A 25,351-nucleotide genomic window follows, 5' to 3' on the forward strand; every position below is an offset into this window, starting at 1 on the left:
GGCACCTACACCAGGAGTGAGTTCTTCTGGACGTCCAATGGATCTCCCCATTCGTGGCACCAGACACCTGCTAAAGGCGGGAGTTCTCGAGGATCTCCTCATCCGTGGCACCTACACCAGGAGTGAATTCTTCTGGACGTCCAGTGGATCTCCTCATTCATGGCAACAGACACCTACAAAAGGCGGGAGTTCTTGAGGACATCGAGGATTTCCTCATCCGTGGCACCTACACCAGGAGTGAATTCTTCTGGACGTCCAGTGGATCTCCTCATTCATGGCACCAGACACCTACAAAAGGCGGGAGTACTTGAGGACATCGAGGATTTCCTCATCCGTGGCACCTACACCAGGAGTGAATTCTTCTGGACGTCCAGTGGATCTCCTCATTCATGGCACCAGACACCTACAAAAGGCGGGAGTACTTGAGGACATCGAGGATTTCCTCATCCGTGGCACCTACACCAGGAGCGAGTTCTTCTGGACGTCCAGTGGATAGCCTCTTTCATGGCACCAGACACCTACAAAAGGCGGGAGTACTTGAGGACATGGAGGATCTCCTCATCTGAGGCACCTACACCAGGAGTGAGTTCTTCTGGACGTCCAATGGATCTCCCCATTCGTGGCATCAGACACCTGCTAAAGGCGGGAGTTCTCGAGGATCTCCTCATCCGTGGCACCTACACCAGGAGTGAGTTCTTCTGGACGTCCAGTGGATCGCCTCTTTCATGGCACCATACACCTACAAAAGGCGAGAGTTCTTGAGGACGTCCTCATCCGTGGCACCTACACCAGGAGTGAATTCTTGTGCACGTCCTTGGAGGTCCCCAGGATCTCCTCCAGGATCCATCCTGCCACCAGGGCCCCCATCTCCTTGCTGTTCTCCAGGACGAAGGCGTGCTCGAAGTCGTTCTTGCAGAGCCTCACGTCTCCCTGGGGGAAGATCTCCCTCAGGTCCTGGTAGTAGGAGTAGGGGCACCAGTTGTCGTTGGCCCCATAGTAGAACGTGATGCGGCCCAGGTTGTCTCGGATGGTGTCCACATCCAGGGTGGTGACATTCTCCAATTCATCCCTGGAGATAAAAATAAATGTTTTCAATGCAATTCTTATTGTTTGTTGTGCACTAAAGTACTAATTGTTCAGTGAAATATTCTTAAAATGAGTGGAGCGATTTTAATTTCTAAAAAATGATAAAATAAGAGGGAAAATGTAAAAGTTTGTGGTTTCAGGGCACAACCCTTTAAGATAGTTAAAACCACAACAATTGCTGCAGAGTTAGTATTTTGTTCTCTTTAACGATTATAGATGGCAAAATGGCTCCATTTCTTATTCAAATCACTCCAACTTTTAAACTCTAAAACGGTAATTTTTGCAAGATTTAAAGCTTCTTATTTGTGCTTCAAAAATTTTTGATTTTAGGGAAGAAAATTAATTGACTGTTGTAGTGAACTATTTTCCTTCTCCGAGGTATTCAATCATATATATTTTTTTTAATTTAAATTAATTTTTGAATGCATACAAATGCTTTTATCCTGCCCTAGGTGAGCCATGTGAACAAATGAGGACACCACCGTCATCGAAAAAAAATCATACAAAAGAATCAACTGCAAACTCTATGACGCAAACTAACATCTCTCTCTCAAGATGATCACTTAAACCCAGTGATTGTGTTTGTAGCTGTCAGGAAAACCTTCCATCGAGTTAAAACATACAGCGAAGCCTTGCTGTATTTATGTGTTGCAAGAAGAAAAGAAAAATAATAACTTTAACTTTTAATTTTGAATTCTAGAAATAATTTTTAACAAGGATAGCGGAATGAGATTGTGAGTTAAAAAGGCGCTGCATATTCTGGTGATTTACTATTGTAAATTAAATATATGTACAGTCATACCTCGATATAAGGTCAGCCCTCGGGACTTCACAATACTGACCTTATAAGCGGGGTGACTTTATAACTGATTCACATATATTTTTGATAAATACACATGCATGTAGTCCATTAATTCTTTTTAAAATTTAATATGTTCAAAAATGTCAGTAATTAGGTTATAATAGTTTAATAGATTTTAACCAATAAAAATTTTGGAATCAATAAGAAATTTTAGAATGATTTTCTAGAACTTTCATTTAGAGTAAAGCTGCATACAAATATACCTAAGCAGAGAACTGATGTGCAACTTACCAGACTTTAAAACTATCACTAATACAGGACTGATAAGCTTTTTCTTTAATTTAAGCATAATGGTTTCTATTTTTTTCTGAAAATTCTTTGGCTCCTCATGACTGGTAAAAAAGTGCGATATGTACATGCTGAGTGCCCTCGATACTGCTTTATATTTTAGTGTCAACGTGCTAATACCAGGGTTGGGTTTTTTGCCGGCAAAAATACCTTTTTGCCGGGCCAGTGGAAAAAACCATGGCAAAAATGGAAAAAACCGGCAAAAATGGAAAAAACGGCAAAAACCTAATTGCAAATAAAGTAGCATTATAGTGTTAATCAAGAAATAGCGACAGGGTTGGCTTTCTGCCGGCAGAAACTAGTTTTTGCCATGCCAGTGGCAGAAACTGGTTATAACTGGCAGAAACTGGCAAAAACTTAAAAGCGTCTTTAATAACTCCAGTAGTTACTAAATTATATTTGTTTAAATAAAATAAAAAATAAAATTCATTTCATCATTTAAAAAAATAAAATCCTATGCTAGTGCATTAATTTAGTTTGGAAAGGGAACTTTTCAATTGCAGATGCTCGTAATATTTGGATTAATCTAACAAAGGACGAAAATCATATTTGGGGCTTGGGAAAGAGGAGTGACATAGAGAATTAAACATTCATTACTGATTGTAATTTGCTCGCTTATATTATTCATCTAAATTGCTTGTGATTGAAATTATCATGTGCTTCAAGAAGAAAGTGCCAGAATTTTACTTGCCAATACTAAGCTAGATTTGGTACCTATTATCACAGCTTTGCAAAACAAATTGGCCCTATTTCTCGAAACTTATTTTTCCAGTCAAATTTTTACCATTACCCCAACTACTACATGGTGAATCAGTTATAAAATATATGAAAATTTCACGAACATTGCTTGTTCCTTGATGCATTGGCTGCTAGCTCTTCTGTTCGAAGAATATTCTAAAGTTTCTCATTTGTGCATATGGAATTGAGCAACTGGTTAGATTTTAAAAACCACCTTTTCTAAGGAGCAACTGCGGGGTTTAAGCAATGTAACATTTGATTTTGAATTGAGATAATATTGCAATTAAATTGTGGGCTTTGGTTAACAACTAATTATTTTCTCCATGCATTTTCTATTGTATGTCAATAGTTAATTTTTTGCCATTTTGTGAGTTTTTGCCAGTTTCTGCCACAAATGTGGCAGAAAGTGGTTTTTGCCATGCCAGTTTTAACCGGTTTCTACCAGTGGTTTTAACCGCCTCGGCAGAAACTTGCCAACCCTGAATAGTGACAATATAATATAAATAATGCACTTTAATATTTTAGTTATGTCTCTCCATGTTACTTCTAATTTATAAGGTGAAAAATAAATAAAAAACAAATGTTGGGATTGCAAAACTTAAAATTTTAAATGTTTGCTAAAACAATTTTTTCAGAATGAGCCAATTCCTTCAATGCTAAAACAAAGAGTGTTTACTTAAGCTTAGTAAATTAATAAAAAAATTAAATTCTAATTATATATATATACCTATATTTAATTAATCACTTTTTTTATCCCACTAATATTTTTAAGTTATTTAATTAATAACAGAATATTTACTTGAATATAGAAAAATATTAACTTTTCCTCACTAAAGAAATAATGCATTTTTTCTCACTTACTGGGAAAATGGATAGCCAAGAGAAGAATTTACAAAGAAGAAAAAAAAAAGCTGATCAATATGTGCATTCTATATTCACTCTACTTTTTAGTGATACTAGCTCACTCTACAGAAAATGGCAAAGCCTTTTATCAAAATCTTTTCATGCTTTCACTTTTATATAAAAGGAAAAAAAAAAACTGTCTGTAAGTTGTTAACACAAAATCTATTTTTGCCACTTTGGCAAAAACCTATTTTTGCCGGGCGGTAAAAACCGTGGTTTTTTCCATGGTTTCTTCCGCCTCCGGCAAAAACTTGCCAACCCTGGCTAATACTCACTTTCTACTGCATTCTCTGTGCTACACGCTACGTTAACAGGAATACGACTTTTCATTTTTTAAGGATCGTATATTGCGGAAAATTCTTGAAAGTGAATCTATTAAACACTGAAATTATTTAAAGAAATCAGACAGAAGTGACCTTATAAGCGATTGAGGTATTATGACATGAGCATATATCCGATCAGACATAACATAGAATTCCCATTCAGTGGGTGGGGACTTCAGAAAAGTGACCTTACATGCAAGCTGACCTTATAAGCGGGTGACTCTATATTGTTAGAAATCGAATTTCTACAAACATCTCTACACTTACTTTTGCCCAGGCAACTGAACTTCACGATAATCAACCGATGCTCGTTCGGACCGACGATCCGAGCGAATCGGAAGCGAGCGATCGGATCGGAAGTGGGACGTAACGGACTCCCGCCATTGGCTTAGCGGGGAGGCGTCTCTGCCACTTGGTGCATCCTCATTGGTTGCGTGGAGGTGAGGGCATTGATGTGAATAATGATGAGGACAGACTATTTAACAGCGAACGGAGTTGAGATTCGCTCTCACTTTTTTAAGACTCGTTCGGTGATGTCTGTCCTGTAAAAGGTAGCTAGGGTAGAGCTCGTATTGCTCGGCAGATTGCCGACGGTGCTCGGCTGATCGTAGTAACAGATTAGCGAGCCGTATTAGGACGAGCTTAACTAACTTGCTAGTCATATTTGATTAATCTTTTTTTACCTTTGGCTTCAGTTATGCTTATATAATTATATTCACCTTCTTTCACGCGTTAATAAATTTTAGTTATTTTTTAAAGAAGTCTCTCCATCAGTTATTCACAGAAAATAGATCAAATGTTAGTTCTTTCACTAACTCTGCAAGAAGTATTACAGTTAACAGGTGATATCATTCATCAATGGTATCATATATCAAGGTCAGACTGTATTTATGCTTTTTACTTCTGCGGTTCGATTTTATCTAAAACGACCTTCTGATAAATTGATGTTCCGTAATAATATTCCACCACACCAACAGTGTTCTTCGATGGCTCGATGACACGGCTTCCTTGTTGGCCTAGCGCCCCTTATATAATAATTAACGAATTCATCTCACCACTTATCTCACCATAATATCAGTCACTTGCCTAATCATTGAGAAATTTTCAACGATGTTTTTCTTTCTTCTAATGCGGACGCCTGATGACGTATCTCGCATGTGCAGTCGCCGATCTATGACATCACGACCTTCACGTAATCGGTGATGCATCGTAACAGATCGGCACGTGCCTGATGCTCATTGGCCAGGTGCTATGCTGGCGTGTATCAAGTGATTTGGCGTCCGCATGCAAATGAGTTCACTTACGATAAAAGGAAATGTTTCGAGTAGAAAGGAGACTTCTTCGGTGTTTTCTCTCTGGCAGGTTGACTCGAGCTCCCGTTTGCTTTTATGCAACGATGCGGGTTCTTTTTAATAAATAGATAATAGATTGATATAGCTCAGCTCTAGTTCGCGTTGTTTCAAATGTTTTTAATTTTATTTAACTAACTTTACTAAATGACCAAATAAATTTGGTTTTTATTTTTAAGTTGTCTTCAACTATTTTTTAATCATGCATTTCTAGTCATACATTTAATTAGGTTATTGCATTTAGAGATTATTAGTCTTGAGCATTCTCTTGCTCATTATTCCTCACCTGGCCATGAACATGCAGAGCTTGGCGCAGTCTGGCTGGAAGAGGTTGAGGCTGGCGTTGAGCACGCACTCGGGAACGCATCGGCCCTTGAAGTACCACTCCAGCAGGCGGCACTGCATCTGGGGGCTCAGGCAGCTCAGGGCGTAGACGCTGATCAGGGCCGGGAGCCTCAGGTAGGTCAGCATGGGCCACACCCACTGGCCCTGGGGACTGGTGGACATGCGCTCGATGGTGGGGAACAGCAGGAAGCAGCGCGTCACCTGCAGGGGCCGAGATGATAGAATTAGTGTTGCATTGTTAAAAGAATACTCACGTATTGTGAGTGTAATTGTGCCAAAAGTTGCAAGAAAGAATCGATTATGTAAGACATGATTCAGCTGTTTAAATTTATTAAAATGGAAGATGTTACGGGGCTGAAGTTTAGCACTGAAAACAGGACGAGGGGTCATTGTCTTAAGCTATTTAAATCTCAGGCTAACTTGGATATTAGGAAAAATTATTATTTTAGCAGGGTAGTGGAACCTCGGGACAGCTTACCGGAAGAGGTGGTCATGAGCAAGGGAGTAGATAGTTTTAAGAGGGCCATTGATCTTCACTGGGGATTGTAAATGGACTAGGACCAGTCTAGCTGGGCACAGAGCCTGTTGCTGGTCGTCACATTTGTATTTGTATACATACACATACAAACACATACACACACACACACATACAGATGCCTACACAAACACATAACCCCCCCCCATGCACCTACCCCCCCCCCACACAAACACATACACACAACTACCCCCACACACACATGCATACACATACCCCCCACACAAACAAACATACCCCCCCCCCCCACACACAAACACACTTGTGATTGCGAAAAACATAATTTGAATTCAAGACTCAAAATTCAAATTAATTTTACTTTTTTCTTTTTCCTTTTTTTTTTTGAATAAAATTTAAGTGGTTACCTTAGTTCAAAACTTGGAAATGAGGGATATGAATATTACACGTGACTAATCCCTAGACAATAAGGAAAAGCATACCAAGTAGATTTCTAGAAATGGTATCAATATTTCATCCTGAATTAATTAAAAGCACGTCAATCAAATGTCTCCTGTAATCTTATTCATAAAAATCTTTCGGACAAGGACTACACAATCAATTTTAGAACTATAAATCATATTTCCATGCATGAGAAACTGAGCCTTTAAAGAGAACATACCTGCAGATGGGGCAGCCTTTTCAGGAGTTCTAGAACGATGTAGCAGCCGATGGAATGGCCTATGAGGATGAGCCTCCGATCTCTGGGGACGAAGGAGTTGACGAACGCCATTTTGTGGTGAATCTGGCCTTCTAACGAGTAGAGATTTTCATTTCCTGATAGAGAAAAGTCATTGGATAAGGTCAGAAAACATCATTTTTCACTATGATGCATGATCATTTTTTAGTAGCAGGGCATCAGGGTTCGTACTCAATTTCAGAAATAAAATGAAGGAGTTTTGAAGGAATAAAGTGAGATTTTGAAGGAGTACTAATGGAGTGAAGTGTCTTTAAATGATGTCACAAGTTTTTTTCAATATATTTGACCATCAGCACTCTTTATCACAAAGTGTCACACTTCACCACAAACTTCTCCTCTTGTCACATCATATTTCTTACAAACATATTGTTGCTATAACTGTGTGATGTCACTTTTTGTCACCCTCTCTCTTCCCCTTGTCACAATTTCATGAGCCAGTCTCCTCCTCAAAAGCATGACATCACTTGTGGATGACCCTTTTTACAATATCATAACTGTAATTAACTAAACAATTGTTTTTTTATGCAATCACTTAATGTAGTACATTTACTTATGTAGTTTTAAATCTTTAAATAATAATTAGACAACTTGACTTTTGCCGCTCAGAGTGTGGTGGAGGAAAAAACAATTATCACAAAACTTGAAAAAATAGCCAAGCACCATTTCAGCATGTTTTATATCACTTATGAAATGTCTTAGTCTTCTAATAAAATTTTCACCTTCAACTTTTATGAATTTATAAATCACATCTTTATGAAAAGAAAAAGTAAATAAACATACGAAATTGCTGCATTAAAATCGCCCTTGTGACAAAGTCAGTTGTTGATTGAATTATTTTAAGTTACTGCCATAGAGGAAGATTATGTAGACTAGAACTAAAAAAGAAGGAGTTTTGAAGGAGTTAAAACCAAAATGAAGGAGTTTGAAGGGCCCTTCAAAACAATTTCATAAATGAAGAGTATTGGAGGAGTTTTGAAGGAGCGTACGAACCCTGGGCATATTTTAAGGAAATTTGACTGTGTGGGCAACTCCAAATTCCTCGGAAGGGTGGGGGGGGGGGAGGATTGTAAATGTGCAGTTAGTTGAATAATCCTCAAAAAAGAGTTGGGGTGTGAAAATTGGAATTAGGGAAATTATTGCTAATGGTCGTTTTGTTCGATAGGAAAAGAGCGTAAAGAACACAAACGCTGTGACTCAGCGTTCAAAATAGTTCAAACAATCACCGAGTTTTTCAAAGTTTAGAACCAGTTGAATCTAGTTTCTTTTTCTTAGGTTCACCAAAAAACGCATCTTTAATAGAAATTTGCTGCTGTGATTTTCTTTTATCACTCATACTTGCATACTCGATCGAATGCAATTGCAACACACAATATAATAGAGAGTGTACAAGCTTTGTAGAGGACACATGGGGCCGGGTTCACCAAAAAAAATGGCTACCAAAGATTACGTGTTACGTGCTGCCATCTATGAGTTTTGGAGTGTGAGACATTGTTGTTTAATAGTTTTATTTATTTAAAAAACTTTTGCTTGTGGGAACGGTTAGGGGTCACGCTTCCATTTTTTTACAGAAAAATAAAAAATATATAGAAACGCATAAATGATGGAAAAATTTAGGAAAATGTAGGTGGCAAATTTTATTTGACTGTGTGGACAATTGCCCCCAAAACAACCCCATTAAAATATGCCCTGTTTAGTAGTATCATAAATAATGCATTTGCTTCAATGTTATACACTACGCACCAAGCAGATTGATGTAATCAAATGAAAACACATTTATTCTAAAAAATCCATTTGATATTTTATGCAATATATACTCAATATGCTATGATTATGCTCAATACGCTATGTATTGTGTACTATTGAAAAATAATGAGAAAGATCACAAATCAAAAGCAGATGTTAAAAGACAATTGAACGATTAAAGCAAAATGCTAAAATTAACGATGAGATGTGGTATCAAAGAGGCACAAAATACCCAAAAAATTATGAAGAATTCAGCAATAAAGGACCAAATGTGATTAATTTTGAACTTTTAAATTGAAAACAAATTATTAATACAGTTTTTTCCACAATGGTGATACAGTCGAGCCTTCACATATCGAAGTTTTCTATATATTGAAATCCCAAAAAATTTCCATGTCCATTACACAGAAAAATTGTTTCCATATATCGAAAAACTCTCTATATATCGAAAAAATTTTACAGACATTCGTAGATTTTTTCCCCCCGCTTTAGACTGTGTCTCATGAAAAATGAAGGTTAAGGGAGAAAATTATGTTCACAAAAGGTTTTTATGAAACTCACTTGGAATCTGTGGTTGAGAGAAGAGTAGATAGATCGTTGTTTCGTTCTGGAGTTCCTAAATTCCCTCCAGTATATTTCAAATCTTAGTTGCAACCAGTAAAACAGTAAAATCAGTTTCAAGTTATTTCTATTATCTGTTGATTATCATTGCTAATCTTTTTAGCTGCAGTGAAAATCATTCAAGTTAAGTACTAGATTGATTTCTTACTTTTCTCTCGATTACATTGTCAGAAAAAAAAATCCCCTAATATTTGGTAAATTTAGTATTTCCGCAAGCAGGGTTCCTGCTATTGTGAGAAATCGGAAAGTCGTAATAAAAGTACAGAAACTTGCAGAAAACCCACTCAAAAACATGAAACGGCATTACAGTTGGCAAAAATTAGTATCATTTTAATATCTTAAGGAGATTTTTATGATAAACTAAGATTGTTTCTACATATCGAAATTTCTATATATCGAATTTTATTCCCGAAATTTGCCACTTCGATATATGGAGGTCCGACTGTATTTATTACTTTTGTTTCTTTATGGCAATGGTTACTTCCGAAGAATAATTATTACTTTTTGATTGAAATAACTTAAGAAAAAAAGTTTTAATCATAAATTTATAAAAATAATTTTTAAAAGTCAATTTTTTTTAAAAAAGTTGATTGCTTAGTGAAATAGTGCATGAACATTTTGCTATTTTTATTCTTCCACGGTGGCCATACAGTCTACAGTTTATTTTTATTTTTTTTGGTGTGTAATTATATCTGCAATGTCCTAAAACAAGGACAGCCGCTTGTCCAAAGTGGTGCAGATTTTTAACTTTCCAATACTTTTTTTTTTTTGCGTTCTCTTTCTTAGAAGAATAAAAAAATTATATGCCATAACCACTAGCTTGTCTACATTTTTCCAGGAAACCAATAATAAAAACAAGCAAATTTGCTCAACTGTTCCAATTTCGAGTATGAATTGTGAGGGAAGAAACATTCAGAACAATTCAAAATGCCTCGACACTTTTGGATTGCAAATCCCAAAGAACCCCAAAATCTGGACTTTCTTTGGAGCATGATCACCCTCCATCATAGAGGCATGAGGATACGAAAACCCACTACATTGAGACGTATTAGTTCCAAAAATCTATATATATATATAAATGAATGTTGGTAAATTTGTAACCTAAGATCTCAGAAACTACCCGGCAGATTTGGCTGAAACTTTCACCGTTTGTTCTTTTTGGCACTGGGGAGCTTTGTAGACCAGTTCGAAAAAAATCCGATTGATAGTTCCTTTTTTATTTTAATTTGTCCAAATTTTCGCATAAATGCCCCAATATGACGGTGAAAAAATACGTGCACATATTAAAATTATGTGTCCATCGAAAGCGCTTATTTTTCTGCTGAAGATGGCATCTGTTAGAAAGTTCTAAGTTGCATGAAAAACGAGTTATGAGCTTTTTTTGTTTCATGTTCGAAGGCTTTCCTCAACCGAATTCATTATCTTAATATAAAAAAATCTTCTGTGCGGACGTTTGTCACCATAAGGCTTTTAAACGGCTGGACCGATTTCGATCAAATTTTTTGTGTGTAATTAAGTTGTGGCAAGCATGGTTTCGAAGCGCGATGGATCGAATCGGAAACGTTTCTGTTAATTAATTAATTAATTTAAATGCTGGATGGTTATATCTCCCAAATGATTAATATTTATTTTAACCTATTGGTGAGCGAGAATTGAAATAAATATTTAATCCATTGCCAAAGGACAAAAAGAAATTTAGATGCGATTTCTGTTGTGATTTAATTTATTTAAACATTGGATGATCATATCTCCCAAATGATAATATTTATTTTAGCCTTTTGTTAAGCGAGAACTGAAATAATCATTTAACCTGTTGCCAATGGACAATAAGAAAGCCAGCTCTGCTTTTTGTAATGAAAATTTCCTGCTATGATTGTGATATGCTTTTCTGCAGAAATATTTTGGCTCCCTTAAAAGGGACATGTATTGAGCAGGTTGGCAACATAGAGAACTAACCAGGACAAAACAAATCACACAACATGATATGAGATAGTATGATTCAAAATAGCATTAATTTAAGTTGTAGCGAGAGAGCGGGATTTAAAAGTTTTCGTTCATAAGATCGACCACTAATCGGTTGGAGTACGCTTGGCTCACTGATCGGCTGGATCACAGTAACATCGACTTAGCGACTTAGGCCATATTTTAAAGCTACTGTTAATATAATGTATTGTATTTTTGTCTATTTGGCGAAATATTTTAAATTGCAAAGAACTGTTTTTGGTTTTCAAAGAGTGTTTAGACATTTTAGTTGAAGAATATGCTTATTTTTCATCGGAAGGGGGGGGGGGATGAGTTATTTTTGCTTATTCAGCGAACTGTTTTTACCTTTATCATTTATTTAAATGATAGCATTTGATAGTTTTATTCTTTTTCATATTGGGGATGTTACAGCGGGATTTCCCGTTTGTTCTAGGTGGGTAGTTAGTTTTTTACACTTAATATCTGAAACACTTTTTATCCTTTGAGTATGGCTGAAGGAACAAACCATCAAGTACGTGAGAAAAAATAGTTAATAAAACAACTGCTCAGTGGGCATTAGATAAATCAAGTTGTAATAAATACTATACGCATCTGACACCATAGCAGCTTAAAACATTTTTTTTTTACTTATTTTTTTCAACAGAAGGGTTCAATCACTTGATAGTTTATTGAAATTTTTTATTTTTTCAATTTACAAAGCTTGAACAGAACAACGTCTGTCGGGTCCTCTAGTTTAGTATATCATCTCAACTCCCAGTTCATTGCTAGAATTTTTGAATGTTTTTGTGTTTCGTCTGGCTGTTTGAGGCTTTTCTCAAGTCAAATCTTAAAGTAATGTTTTCCCACAAGATTGGCTAAAAATAAATGGATTTGGCCGATCATTTTCCATTTAAACGGAACTTAAATGTAATTAATGGTTTTTTTTTACTATTATTTATGCGGATTGGACACTTACTCACTATCCAATCAATCAGCAGAAATATCGCCAAAATTTTTGCAGAAAGATTCAGTAGCTGATGCATTTGGTAGTTTTTTCAACTGTCGCTGTTTTTGAAGCCAAAGGCTACGTAATAATGTTTCTCAGCTTACACCATGTAAACAAAATATCACGTAATAAAATGTAGTGAGAGTGAAGCCTTCATTTCTTAAAAGCAACGATTTCAGGTCTCGAGATATATTTTAAAGTGAAGTACTGGAAGGTTCACGCAAAACGTGTGTTCTGTCATCGTAGTTGAACCATGTGACCGGATCGGTGCTTTAGGTCTTCCTAACCAAATGATCAGAAAGTACCGTACCTAGCAATAGCAACATTTGTTTCTCGGCTGATATCCATCTAAGTTTTGGCACCAATGTCAATAACAATTTAAGGATTATCTAACTAATCAGTAAATCATTAAAGGAAAGGATGATGGAATTTCAAGACTAAAAAAATTTTATTTTTATCCAGATAAATTACAACAGGGTAGTTCTGTACACACAAGATCAGTGCAGTGGAAGATTTTTTATCTTTGGTGGAAAGAAAAAAATTAGGCAAATATATGAAGTTTTCGTTCCAAAGATGGGAGCGCTAATCGGTCGGACTTAACTTCGCTCACTGATCGGCTGGATTACAGGAACTTGGTGGCTTGGCGACTTTGGTTGCGTGATTATTTGTTTACTACTGTTAATGCAATTTAGTGTATCTTTTGTTCATTTGGTGAAATATTATAAATTGCAAAGAATCATTTTTGGTTTTTAAAGAGTGTTTAGTCTATTTAATTGAAGAAAGCGTTTATTTTACATCGGGAGGGGGGAGGGGAGTGATTTTCACTTATTCAGGGAACTGTTTTTACACTTATCATTTTTTAAATGATATCCGTTCGATTGTCTTTTTTTTTCATATTGGGGACGTTGCAGCAGGATTTCCCGTTTTTACTAGATGGGAAAGTTTTTTTTTTTATACTTAATATCTGAGGATGATTTTTATCCTTTGAGAATGGCTGAAGGAACAAACCATACAACCTATGAAGATCTTTCAAGTACGCAAGAAAAAATAGTTGATAAAACAACTGTTCAGTGGGCACTAGATAAATCAAGTAGTAATAAATACTACACACATTCTGACACCAAGCAGCTTAAAATATTTTCTATTTACTTATTTTTTTCAACAAAACGGTTGAAATACTTGATAGTTTATTGAAATTTTTCAACTTTTCAATTGACAAAATTTGAACAGAACAACGTCTGTCGGGTCCTGTAGTACACAATATAATTTTTGTTTCTGTATATGTTGTGAACTTGTTGTGAGTGAAATGGTGCAATGAGGTAGGTTGGTAATTATCAGGGTTCGTAATGTTTTTAATTTTTTTTTAAATAAAAAAAGTCGGATTTTTTTGATTTAAATTGGATTTTTAAATTTAAATCAGATTTTTAAAAAAATTAAATTTATAATTATTTATTACTTTACATTTATAAACATAATATATTTCAATCATACAGTAGATGAATCTATTCAGCTTACTTTTCAAACTAAGATAAGTTCTCTAACTATACAATACATTTTTAAGATTTATAAATATGTTATAATACTTCGATAAAAAAGTGATTTTGTTTTATGTTTTGCTTAAAAATATGGTTTCCATCATCATGTACCTTTTAGTGTATCCAACTGTATTAACAAGGATTTTGTTTCAGTTGAATAAGCTTTTTTTGTAGTTACTCAAACTCTTTCACAATACAGGGGCGATTGTGAGTTCATCAAAAAATACCTGAAAGTTTCAAAGCGAGAACGGGGGGGGGGGGGTAATCTTTGGCTCCTATTACTTAAGGGCACCTTTGCCATAATATTAAATAGTTATGAGTCAAAATATTGTGTGTAAATTTGATTAAATTTTTAATGGGTTACAAAGTTACTTTTGAGCTGGTGTTATACAAATTATCTTGACATTTGTCCATCTTAAAGGATAGGTGTCCATCTTAAGGCTCTTGCAGGTATATTTGATGAGTATTGTATAATTTAAAAAGATTGCGGAGGTAGGGAGATAAAAGCATAACAAAAAAAAAAAAAAAAAACATAATTCCGGTATTTTCGGACATAAAATACCGGAAATACGTCCGAAAATACTGGAAATTTGGTAAAATACCGAAACACAATCACCCCTGACAATAGGAAGTCACAGATACATACAACAATATAATGTCATTCTTTACATACACATACACAAATTATTTTTTGCTTCTGTATATGTTGTGAACTTCTTGTGAGTAAAATGACGCAATGAGGTAGGTTAGTGCTGGGAAATAGTAATTTATGGCATGAAATGGACACCAGTTATAAAAGTGACAAGAGGTCCATATTAAAAATATGGAAATATATGGGAAAAATATGTCCAATAGAAAAATAGTTTGACCATGAAGTCATGCTTATAAGCATTCTTTTAACAACATTAATCAAATATGAAAGCAAAATACCATTAAAAATGATAACGGTAATAAGTTAAAAGGATTAAAAATGAGTCATCGTCATAAATCACACCAAATGTACCCGAAGGCTTTTATTTAACTTTACAAAATGTTTGTCTAAAAATAGAATCTAATGAGGTTCAAAATGTCAAAAATGTTAAGTTAAGAGAAACAAGTATGATCAAAAAAAAAAAAAAGGATCTAATTTTTCATAGCAAAAATCAGACAGAATATTAATAGGAAAAAAAGAAACATTCTCCACGCTTACGAAATAATCCAAATGAACTGATGTTGGCGAAATAAAACCAAATATAGGATAAGTGATAAGTGTTTTAAAAAAAAGTTCAAATATACTGGGTACCAAATGCAGCATTAAACTAATATTAATGAAGCCAATTAAAAAATAGTTGCCAAGCAGGTGTATTTTAAAGGAAGATTAAGTACTTTTTAACTGGTAATATTTTTTATACAAAAGCTTTAAATTAAGGCGGAAATATAAGAAAGTTTTGTTGGGAGTTTAATTTACGCGAGAATGCTGTTTTATTTGCAATGCAGAATATAGAATTTTTTTTTATCTACACAACTTATTGTTTTCTTACGAAAAAGTTGAGCTGTTAACACAGAATTGTGTATTTTAGATTGACGGTTTGAAGGCATTTTACTATAAGGAGATGTGTGTTGTGTGTGTATCTACAAGTAATGTCCCACATTTTTTTTATTAACTGGTCGTTCCATGTCAAGTAATCCTAAGTTTGCTTATCACATTTTTGTATTTTTTTGAAATTTGGCTCATCGATTGTACCCTTCAAGGTAATCAAAAGTCCAAATTTTTAGATTTTTATCTCTTTTTATTTTTTGATTTATGAGACTTTGATTTTCAGAAAAACCCTCTTTTTTTTCATGGATGCTTGAACATAAAATGGACAATAACTCAGTACCAAATAGAGATAGAAAGATTTGGTAAAAAGCATTTTAAAGTACGTTAGCTGCTGTTTAATATGATATGCAACATAATTAATTTTGTAAAAATTTTCATTTTCAAAAATTTAAATTTTTCAGAAAACATATGAATTTTTTTTTTAAAATTTCCGAAAATGTTTGTGTATTTTATCTTTATTTGAGCAAAATTTCAAGTTGGGATCTCAATGAGATCACATTTTTATGAATTTTTGAATAAAATTCGACTTAAGAAATAATTTAGACACATGGCAGTGTGTCAGCCAAGTTCAGAAATCTTACTTTACATTTATAAACATAATATACTTCATACAATAGATGAATCCATTTAACTTACTTTTAAAATAAAGATAAGTTCTCTAACTATTCAATAATATTTTAAGATTTATAAATATGTTATAATGCTTAGATAAGTTTTTTTTTTTAATTCTTTGCTTAAAGATAAGGTTTGGATCATGATGTATGATCTTTCTTAACTATATTAATCATGGTGCATAAGAAAAACTCCAAATTTTTATTTTGTTCTAAACTGTAATTTTGAAGTAAAAGCAATATAGAGTGAAAATCTGTTACACGCACAGAAAGAGGAGCCTATGTAGTTTTGCCAGTTGAAGTTAAGATAGTATAATGCAGTATACTAAAATTTAGAGCAATACATTCTAAAAATGCAAAATTAATTTATAAAAGTAAAATCAACTGATTTTAATTAATGACTAGCTGCGTCGCCCAGCTTTGCACGGTCCACCTCGAATATAAAAGTTATGTTAAGTGACGCGAGTTCAACACTCAGGCATGAACCAAAAAAAAAAGTCAGTGAAATTTTGCGGCAGATTGCGGAAAACCCCCAAAAAGTAAACATTTTAAATCCCCTGATTACGGGAAAAGCCTCAAAACAAAAACAAGAGTTTTACCTGTGCATATTCGAGAAAAAAATGGCAACAGATCTTTTATCTCAATGATTTTCTTCACGCTCACATACATTTTAATAAAAGCATTGTTGCGGAAAGTTGAGATGAAGCACTGAATAATAATTTGAATGGAGGAAAGCCTTCGAAAAATAGGGATTTGATTTTGAAATCTAAGAGTCATAATTAATAGTTTTTAATTGATATCTCCGCTAATTATTATCGGAGGATTATGTTAAATAGCTAAACATGAAGACGGGAGGATTACAAATCCATCGATACCTGGTTCGATGGTCAGTTCACTGTCGTTCGGGAGAAGAAGCTTGGACATAGATAGATAGATAGATACTCAGATTTTATATGTATAAGATTTTGTTAAAAATATCACTGAATTCAAATCAATCGATTTAAATCAACGATTTTTTTTCCTTCAAAAATCATTTGATTTAAATCAACAAACCCTGCAGCAAAGGCCTCACCTTGTAGCTTGGGCACTTGACATCCAGGGGGGGCCCCCACGTGTCCTGCGTGAGAGATGCCCCAGATGGGAATGGTCCTCTGAAGCCCCTCATACAGGGCTTTGATGAAGTCTATGTAGTACTCCAGGGCACCGGGATTTCCTGAAAAGAGAAAAATAGCTTAATTGATAGATTACTGCGATAAATATGAAATCATCCACATGGAAAGCAAAAAAAAAAAGACAAGACTGAAGAACAGCAATATTTTTTGGGTATTGCCGCATTAATAATAATAATAATAATGTTTAATGTACCCAGGTACAAAGGTCATTGATGTCATAAAGAAAACAAATATGCAGTAATTGGAAACTTAAAAGTTAGTGTCTTAAAAACTGTACAAAGATTAATCTTTACTTTTTTTTTTAGCCATTTATTAGTTATGTAAAAAAATTTCAAAATTTTAACCCATTTAAATTGTTAACACATTTTAATTATTATTCAAGAGCGCAGCATCATTCACAGCTTATTATTATGAACCAGAGAAAGAATTATGCATTTCAGGCATGGGCACCCATATGGAGAGGGGGGGGGGCAAGGGGGGCTGGAGCCCCCCTGGAATTAAAGACCTTTTTGCTTTTAGTACTTGTTTTCTTTGCATAAATGTAAAAACATTTCTTCTCTAGCAATTAATGAATAAGTTATTAAAAATGTCAAACTTTAATAACTCTAATTTGTACTGAAATTGGTATGTATGTGGAAAATATTCTGCTAAACCATGAGAAAATATCTAAGCCCCCCCCCCCCCCCTTAAAATTTTGCATATGGGCACCCTTGATTGCAGATGAATGAAAAGTAAGAATTTTTGTGGAATGAACTCTCTAAAACAAATGACTTGAAACCAGAATAAATTTCTGAACTTCAAAATCTATGACCAATGAATGTAATGTAACTCAATATTTTGTGAAGTGTTGTTCGAGTATCAATGCCCAAGTTTTGATTGCTGCTAATGTTTGCAGGGGCCAATCCAGGATTTTTTTCTCGCTACCTATTTTTGTGAAAGTATTGCAATATTCTATTTTTGGGAATTTTTTTTTTTTTTTTTATCAGCATTGGTTTTTTTTTTTTTTTTAAATTTTAGAGGCATCCTAATTTTTGTAAAAGAGAAGTAGAACAAGTGAAATTTTAATTCGAAAAGTGTAAATGTCATCTAGTATTATTTTTAACAGATTTCGTTTTTTGGGGAGGGGGGGGGGGGGAACTAAAAACCTAAGAAGTACGAAAAATATCATCGTAATTTCAGCTTAATGGGCTATGTACTGTATACAAAGTAGGAAATTATGAGAAAAACGGTTTCCCAAAACAGATGTTGAAAGATTGCAATAATATTGCATAAATACACTTTGGCAAGAACCAGCTAAAAATGAGTTAAAATACTACAAAAAGGTTTCTATTTAAGCGATTGTTCATATAAACCTGCTTATAATTTTATTTTATGAGTACATTTTGTTTTAAATAGAGAAACACATTTTATATTTTAAAATGCGAATTTTTGTGAAACTTTCGATGTTTTTTTTGAAGTTACTGATTTTATTACTTGATTTTTGTGAAAGTACCGATTTCAAAACAAGATTTTTGTGAAGGTACCGAAAATAGGTAGCAAAATCAGCCTGTATTGGGCCCTGGTTTGGCAGCATTCAGATTTCAGAGACGAACCGACAAAAAGTTGTATTGGTTCTTACCTGGGAAAAATTATTAAATACCTAGGGTGTTTACTGTTCAACCAAAATTATAAAAACCTGGTATTGGATACCAAAAGCAAAAACTCATGGGGTCTCCAAGGAAGCTGCAATACAAACCATATCAACTTTTTTTGTTCAACGACAAAGGTTCAAAGATAAAAATCAACAAATCTCCCTACAAAGGTTACCTTCAGTACATAGGATAATTGTTACATTAATGATGAATAAATACATCATAAAAACATAGTACATAATTTTTCGGTTATGTTTAATAATAAATGAACAAAATAACTATGATTTATGTACTTTTCACATTGAAAATACCATAGTTACAAAATAAATATCGAAAATACAGTCTGACCTCGATATAAGGTCACCCCTCGGGACTTCACGAAACTGATCTTGTAAGCTGGGTGACCTTATAACCGATACATGTATATTTATGGATAAATAAACATGTATATACATTAATTATTTTTAAAATTTAATACATTCAAAAATTTCAGTAATTAGGCTATAATAGTTTAATAGATTTGAACCAATTAAAACTTTTGGAAGCAATAAGACATTTTGAAGAGATTTTTTAGATCTTTCATTTAGAGTAAAGCAGCATACAAATATGCTTAAGCAGAGAACTGATGAGCAATTTACCTAACTTAAAATTATCATAAATACAGGACTGATGGGATTTTTCTTTCGTTTAAGCACAATGGTTTCTAATTGATTTCTGAAAATTTTCTTCGGCTTCTCATGACTGGTAAAAAAGTGCGATATGTACACGCTGAGTGCCCTTGTTATTGCTTGATATTTTAGTGTCACTGTCGTAATACTCTCTTTCTACTGCATTTGGTGCACTACATGCTACGTAATAGGTATACGATTTTTCACTTTTTAAGCAGGGTTGGCAAAAACCCAGGTTTTTTTTTAAAAAAGCCCATGGACCCAGGGTTTTTTGGGTTTTTTTAAATAAAACCCAAAAAACCCAACTAAAGCTGGGTTTTTTTAAAAGAAATGTGTTTTTTTTTTGTCTTTTTTTAGGGGAAAGGTGGGGTACTCGTAGCATATTGTAGCATAAGTATATGGACAAAGCACAAAAATTGTCTTGATAAAAAAAAGCTGGAAAATTCAGCGTTTTCTGAAGAAGGGTATAAAAGACGACAAAATTCAAGAATGGTGAAGTTTCAGAATTTTTTAGTTTCCATGATTACCAACAGTTAAGGCAAATTTACTTCTTGAGTGATAAAATCTATTGTTTATTTGTTTGTTTTTTATTGCGACATTTTTTTAAAATATTTTACTTGATTGTATTTCATTTTGTTATGCAAAACTACTGTAGAACCTCAAGTAGTTTAAATCCCTTTTTACTGAATTCCAGCCTAATTAAGACATTTCTTTGAATTTTATGTTGCCTGTTTTTCTATTTCTGTGTACAGAGTAAGAAATATTAAACTTTTTCGTAAGATAATGAAAATACCGTACATCCTATTCCGTTTTCTGTCCGACCATTTGTAAAACCTGTTAATTTCTAAAAAATATACCTCGTTTATTCGAGTTTTGTGACGTGTTGGTTTGCAGAAAATAATTCACATGAGAGCCTTTTAGCTAAAGTAGTATCCTTTGTACAATCTGCAAATACCGAGAAAATCTGACGTGACAGGACTTAGTCAAGATAATTTGAGTTCCTTATTGACCAGTTAAAGGAAAAAGTTAAATATATTTATTTAAAATCTTTGAAGCATTTTTTAATGCCCTTAAGAGTTAAGAAATACTATTAAAGTTCAAAATTCATTTTCTATGTCCATTGCCTATTGTGAAGAAGAAATAAGAAGTTTAAATTGTAAAAGTATTTAAATTATTTTTAAAAAAAACTTCTCAGAAAATTTTAAAAAACCCAAAAGTGGGCTAAATAATTGGTTTTTTTAAATGGGTTTTTTCAAAAAAACCCATTGGGTCCAACCCAATTGGGTCCAATCCGGCCAACCCTGTTTTTAAGAATCGTATATCGCGAAAAATTCTTGGAAGTGAATTTATTAAGCATTGACATTATTTAAAGAAATCAGACAGAAGTGACCTTATAAGCGTTTAATGTATTATGACCATACATATATCCGATAAGACACAACATAGAATTCCTATTCAGTGAGCCGGGACTTAAGAAAAGTGACCTTATATGCGGGGTGACCTTATAAGCGAGTGACCTTATATCGAGGTCTAACTTTATCATGATATTTTCAAAATAAATATTGGATATATATCGACTGATACATGTCCGCGAACATTGTAAATCAGGGTTGGCCAGACTGGACCCAATTGGGTTGGATCCAATGGTTTTTTTTGAAAAAACCCATTTTAAAAAACCCACTATTTAGCCCACTTTTGGGTTTTTTTAAATTTTCCAAGAAGTTTAAAAAAAATTAATTTAAATACTTTTACAATTTAAACTTCTTTTTTATTTGTTCTTCACCACAGCCAATGAACATAAAAATGAATTTTGAACTTTAATAGTATTTCTTCACTTTTAACAGCATTAAAAAAAAATACTTCAAAGATTTTAAATAAATATATTTCACTTTTTTCTTTCACTGGTCTCAATAAATAACTCAAATTATCTTGACTAAGTCCTGTCCCGTCTGATTTTCTCAACATTTGTAGATTGTACAGAGGAAACTACTCTAGTCGAAAGGCTTTCGTGTGAAATATTTTCTGGAAACCAACACATCACAAATCTCGATTAAACAAGGTATATTTTTTAGAAATTTACAGGTTTTACGAAAGGTCGAACAGAATAAGATGTGCAGTATTTTCATTATCTTACAAAAAAGTTCAATATTTGTTACTCTGTACACAGAAATAGAAAAACAGGCAACATAAAATTCAAAGAAATGTCTTGATTAAGCTGGAATTCAGTAAAAAGAGATTTAAACTACTTGAGGTTCTACAGTAGTTTTGCATAACAAAATAAAATACAATAAAGTAAAATGCAAAAAAAAAAAAAATGTAGTAATTAGAAACAAACAGATTTTATCACCCGAGAAGTAACTTTGACTTAACTGTTGGTAATCAAGGAAACTAAAAAATCTGACACTTCACCATTCTTGGGTTTCGTCGTCTTTTTTACTTTTCTTCAGAAAACGCTGAATTTTCCAGCTTTGACAATTTTTTTGCTTTGTCCATATATACTTACGCTACAATATGCTACAAGTACCCCACATTTTCCCTAAGAAAAGACAAAAAAACCCACATTTCTTTTAAAAAACCCAGCTTTAGTTGGTTTTTTTTTTGGGTTTTATTTAAAAAACCCCCAAAAAACCCTGGGTCCATGGGCTTTTTTAAAAAAACCCGGGTTTCTGCCAACCCTGCTGGAAATGTGTACCACTCACCAGGAATAAAGAGTACCAGGTGACCGTTGACGTCGTTGTCTGGCAGTGGTTCGTCCAACCAACGTCCACAAGTGACTATGTGAGTGGGCACCCCATGTACCGGTACAAAATCTTGATGGAGAAACTGCAGATCATTGGCCGGAGTGTACGGGATTTCCGTCATTTTCCAGACTGGAACGAAAATGACACCAGTGAGGGAAGAAGTGTAATGTATTGTTACAAATTCTGTAAATAGTAATTATTTTTGTGATTAATTTGTCGTAATCTAGCTAAATTTGGCTTTTATTAAATTATCTTTCATCTAAAATTATTGTAGTAACGTAACCTGTAAATAGTTTCCCGTCATGAATATACGGCCCCCGTACATTCGGCTGGTTTATACGGTCCCCTCATTTCTGAATGATAAAATTTGTGAATGAAAAGAAAATACGAGAAGCATTTGGAATATCGTGGAAACTTTTCGATGTCCATAAATAGCCGTGCCGCATGATAAAAAGTCAGTCTCGAGTTAGTTTTTGCTTGTGAATCGTTGTACCATCCATACGTAGTTGTGGATGACTCTTTTTAGAATGTCAAAACTGGGATTTACAAGACAATTGCTTTTTTAATGCAATCATTTAATATAGTACATCTACTTATGTACTTTTAAATACTTAAATAATACAAATACAAAAGTGACGACCAGCAACAGGCTCTGGGCCCAGCTAGACTGGTCCTAGTCAATTTACAATCCCCAGTGAAGATCAATGGCCCTCTTAAAACTATCTACTCCCTTGCTCATCACCACCTCTTCTGGTAAGCTGTTAAAAGGTTCCACTACCCTGCTAAAATAATAATTTTTCCTAATATCCATGTTAGCCTGCAATTTAAATAGCTTAAAACAATGACCCCTTGTCCTGTTTTCAGTGCTTAACTTTAGCCAGTAAAATTGCCCGTATATCTTTGTCCTTTGGGCGAAGTTAAGTTGTCGATCGAAGTATTTTAAATTACTGTCACAGAGGAAGATTATGTAGTCTTGATGTAAAAAAGAAGGAGTTTTGAAGGAGTTTGAAATGCCCTTCAAAAAATTTCCTAAATGAAGGAGTATTGGAAGAGTTTTGAAGAAGCGTATAACCCAGAAAAATTCAAAGAGTGGTACATACATTTTAGTGGAAACTCTAAAATTAAAAAAGACGATTTTCAGAATCAAGATTGTATTATGACAGGGATTTTCCCCGAAATTCTGGTCACTGAAAAATATTTTTTTTGGGGGGAAGTTTGCTATTTTGATAAAAATTTGGGAGAAGGCATCGAAGTTCTGGATTCTGGTGCACGTATTTAATTTGCTTGAATATTTTAAAACTTTTTCAGATTGATTAATGGAAACTTTTTTTTTTATGTGGCTGATTTTTTTTTCTTTGAATGGAACTTCTATTTTTGTTACACTAAAATCTAATTAAAATTAACAAATCAACTCAAATAAGTATCGTCTAACAAGTACAGTCGAGTCTTGAAAATCCGAGTCTCAAAAGTACGAGGTTCTGCTTAATTTGAGGTGCGTTGTTGATATTTTTAAGACATACTTTTTATAGACAAAAAAAAAATGTTTTAATCTGAAAATTTAAATATTTTGCTATCTAGAAATTTTCGAATAACCTACAAAAGGTAACAAAAATATATTGAAAGGTATAAGTGGCATGAAATATTCACCGACTGGTTGAGAGATGGATTAAAAGATTTCTTGAAGAAAGTAGGAAGTAGGTTACTACAAAAAATAACATGAAATTAAAAGTTTAGCTTCAAAGAACGAACAAACAGCTATCTAGGAATATCTGATTGCAATAAAAAGGAAAAACTTTTTCAAGGATGGCTAAAGGGCATTTTTTAGTTGCTGGATGTTTACACACAAGTGCAGATATCAAGAAAAAACTAAAATTAAAAATATTTAAAATGAAGCAATTTTTTTTGTAACGCATAAACATGGCAAATTTTACCTTAAATTACATTGAAAACAAAAATAACAAACTGCTTTTGTTGGACATCTTTTGTGAAAAATTATTGTAATGAGGTCATCACTAGTTTTGAAAGAAATTCCTCTCCCCTCAGCCATTCCAAAAGTTCCACTGAAATGCATAAACTCTGCAGAATTAAAACAAGATATTGAGGAACATTAAAAGTTCTATCAAATGTAAAACTTTGAAATTTAATGTACTTCTTTATCACCAATCTCGCCAAACGACCACATTGGCGTAACCCAACCATCTTTTCAGGCATAATTTATTTTTCATCGAAAAAGGGCTCCTTTAAGCTCCGAAACACGTGTCTGCAATTTCTCATTAATAAAATAATAACTTATCGTACAACGGTGAGTGTTTTAATAGTTGAAATATGCCGATTAAAACGCTTTTTCAAGATATTTGGAATACATAAATGAATCATAACAAGAAGAGTAAATCCAGTACTGAGAAAGTATCATTTATATTACGTACAGAGAGTAAATTTAATTACAATTTACTTGTTGAGGAAGGTAGACCAAACGCTTCTATTCAAATTGTTAAAAATTTATAAAAGGAAGAAGGAAGATTTTGCTATTTATTTCAAGGAAAAAAAACCGACTACCACACGAACTGAATTTTGCCGAATACTTTTGTTTTCGCATCGGACGATTGCAGTTAAGAATTAAAAGGCGAACTCGTTAATTCTGAAAAGAGTAGAATTCATTCATCTTGGATATACTGATAAAAAGTCTGCTTCATTTTGGCAAGGAAATGACAGAAAAAGTATGAAATCTTTGAATCTGCATTTTAAAATTAAAAAAAAAAACAACTCAATTAAAACTCAACTCATAAAACCCCTTAAAACCCCTAAATGACGTCAGAAAGTCACGTGATCTTTTAACTGTGACGTCACACAAGGGATTAAAAGATCACGTGACCACTGCTATTTTTCGTTGCTGAGTGGAATAAAGTCATTTTTATATCATTTCTGATCAAAACCAATGGTTACAAAGGCTAAAAAA

The 25,351-nt window shown here is 33.8% G+C and overlaps 1 protein-coding gene across 1 annotated transcript; it reads right to left on the bottom strand.

Annotated features, from left to right (window-relative positions):
• Positions 1-664: 664 nt before the first annotated feature.
• On the bottom strand, positions 665-24,953 carry LOC129232813 (lipid droplet-associated hydrolase-like). The gene is made up of 6 exons (XM_054866911.1): positions 24,848-24,953; positions 22,354-22,524; positions 17,256-17,396; positions 7,049-7,203; positions 5,836-6,095; positions 665-1,069 (listed from the first exon to the last, which is right to left on the bottom strand). Exons 2-6 carry the CDS (start codon positions 22,514-22,516, stop codon positions 784-786), a joined length of 1,005 nt encoding a protein of 334 aa, XP_054722886.1. The 5' UTR covers positions 22,517-22,524; positions 24,848-24,953; the 3' UTR covers positions 665-783.
• Positions 24,954-25,351: the final 398 nt, after the last annotated feature.

Source organism: Uloborus diversus, unplaced genomic scaffold (genome assembly GCF_026930045.1).
Source record: "Uloborus diversus isolate 005 unplaced genomic scaffold, Udiv.v.3.1 scaffold_14, whole genome shotgun sequence".
Lineage (NCBI taxonomy): Eukaryota > Metazoa > Arthropoda > Arachnida > Araneae > Uloboridae > Uloborus > Uloborus diversus.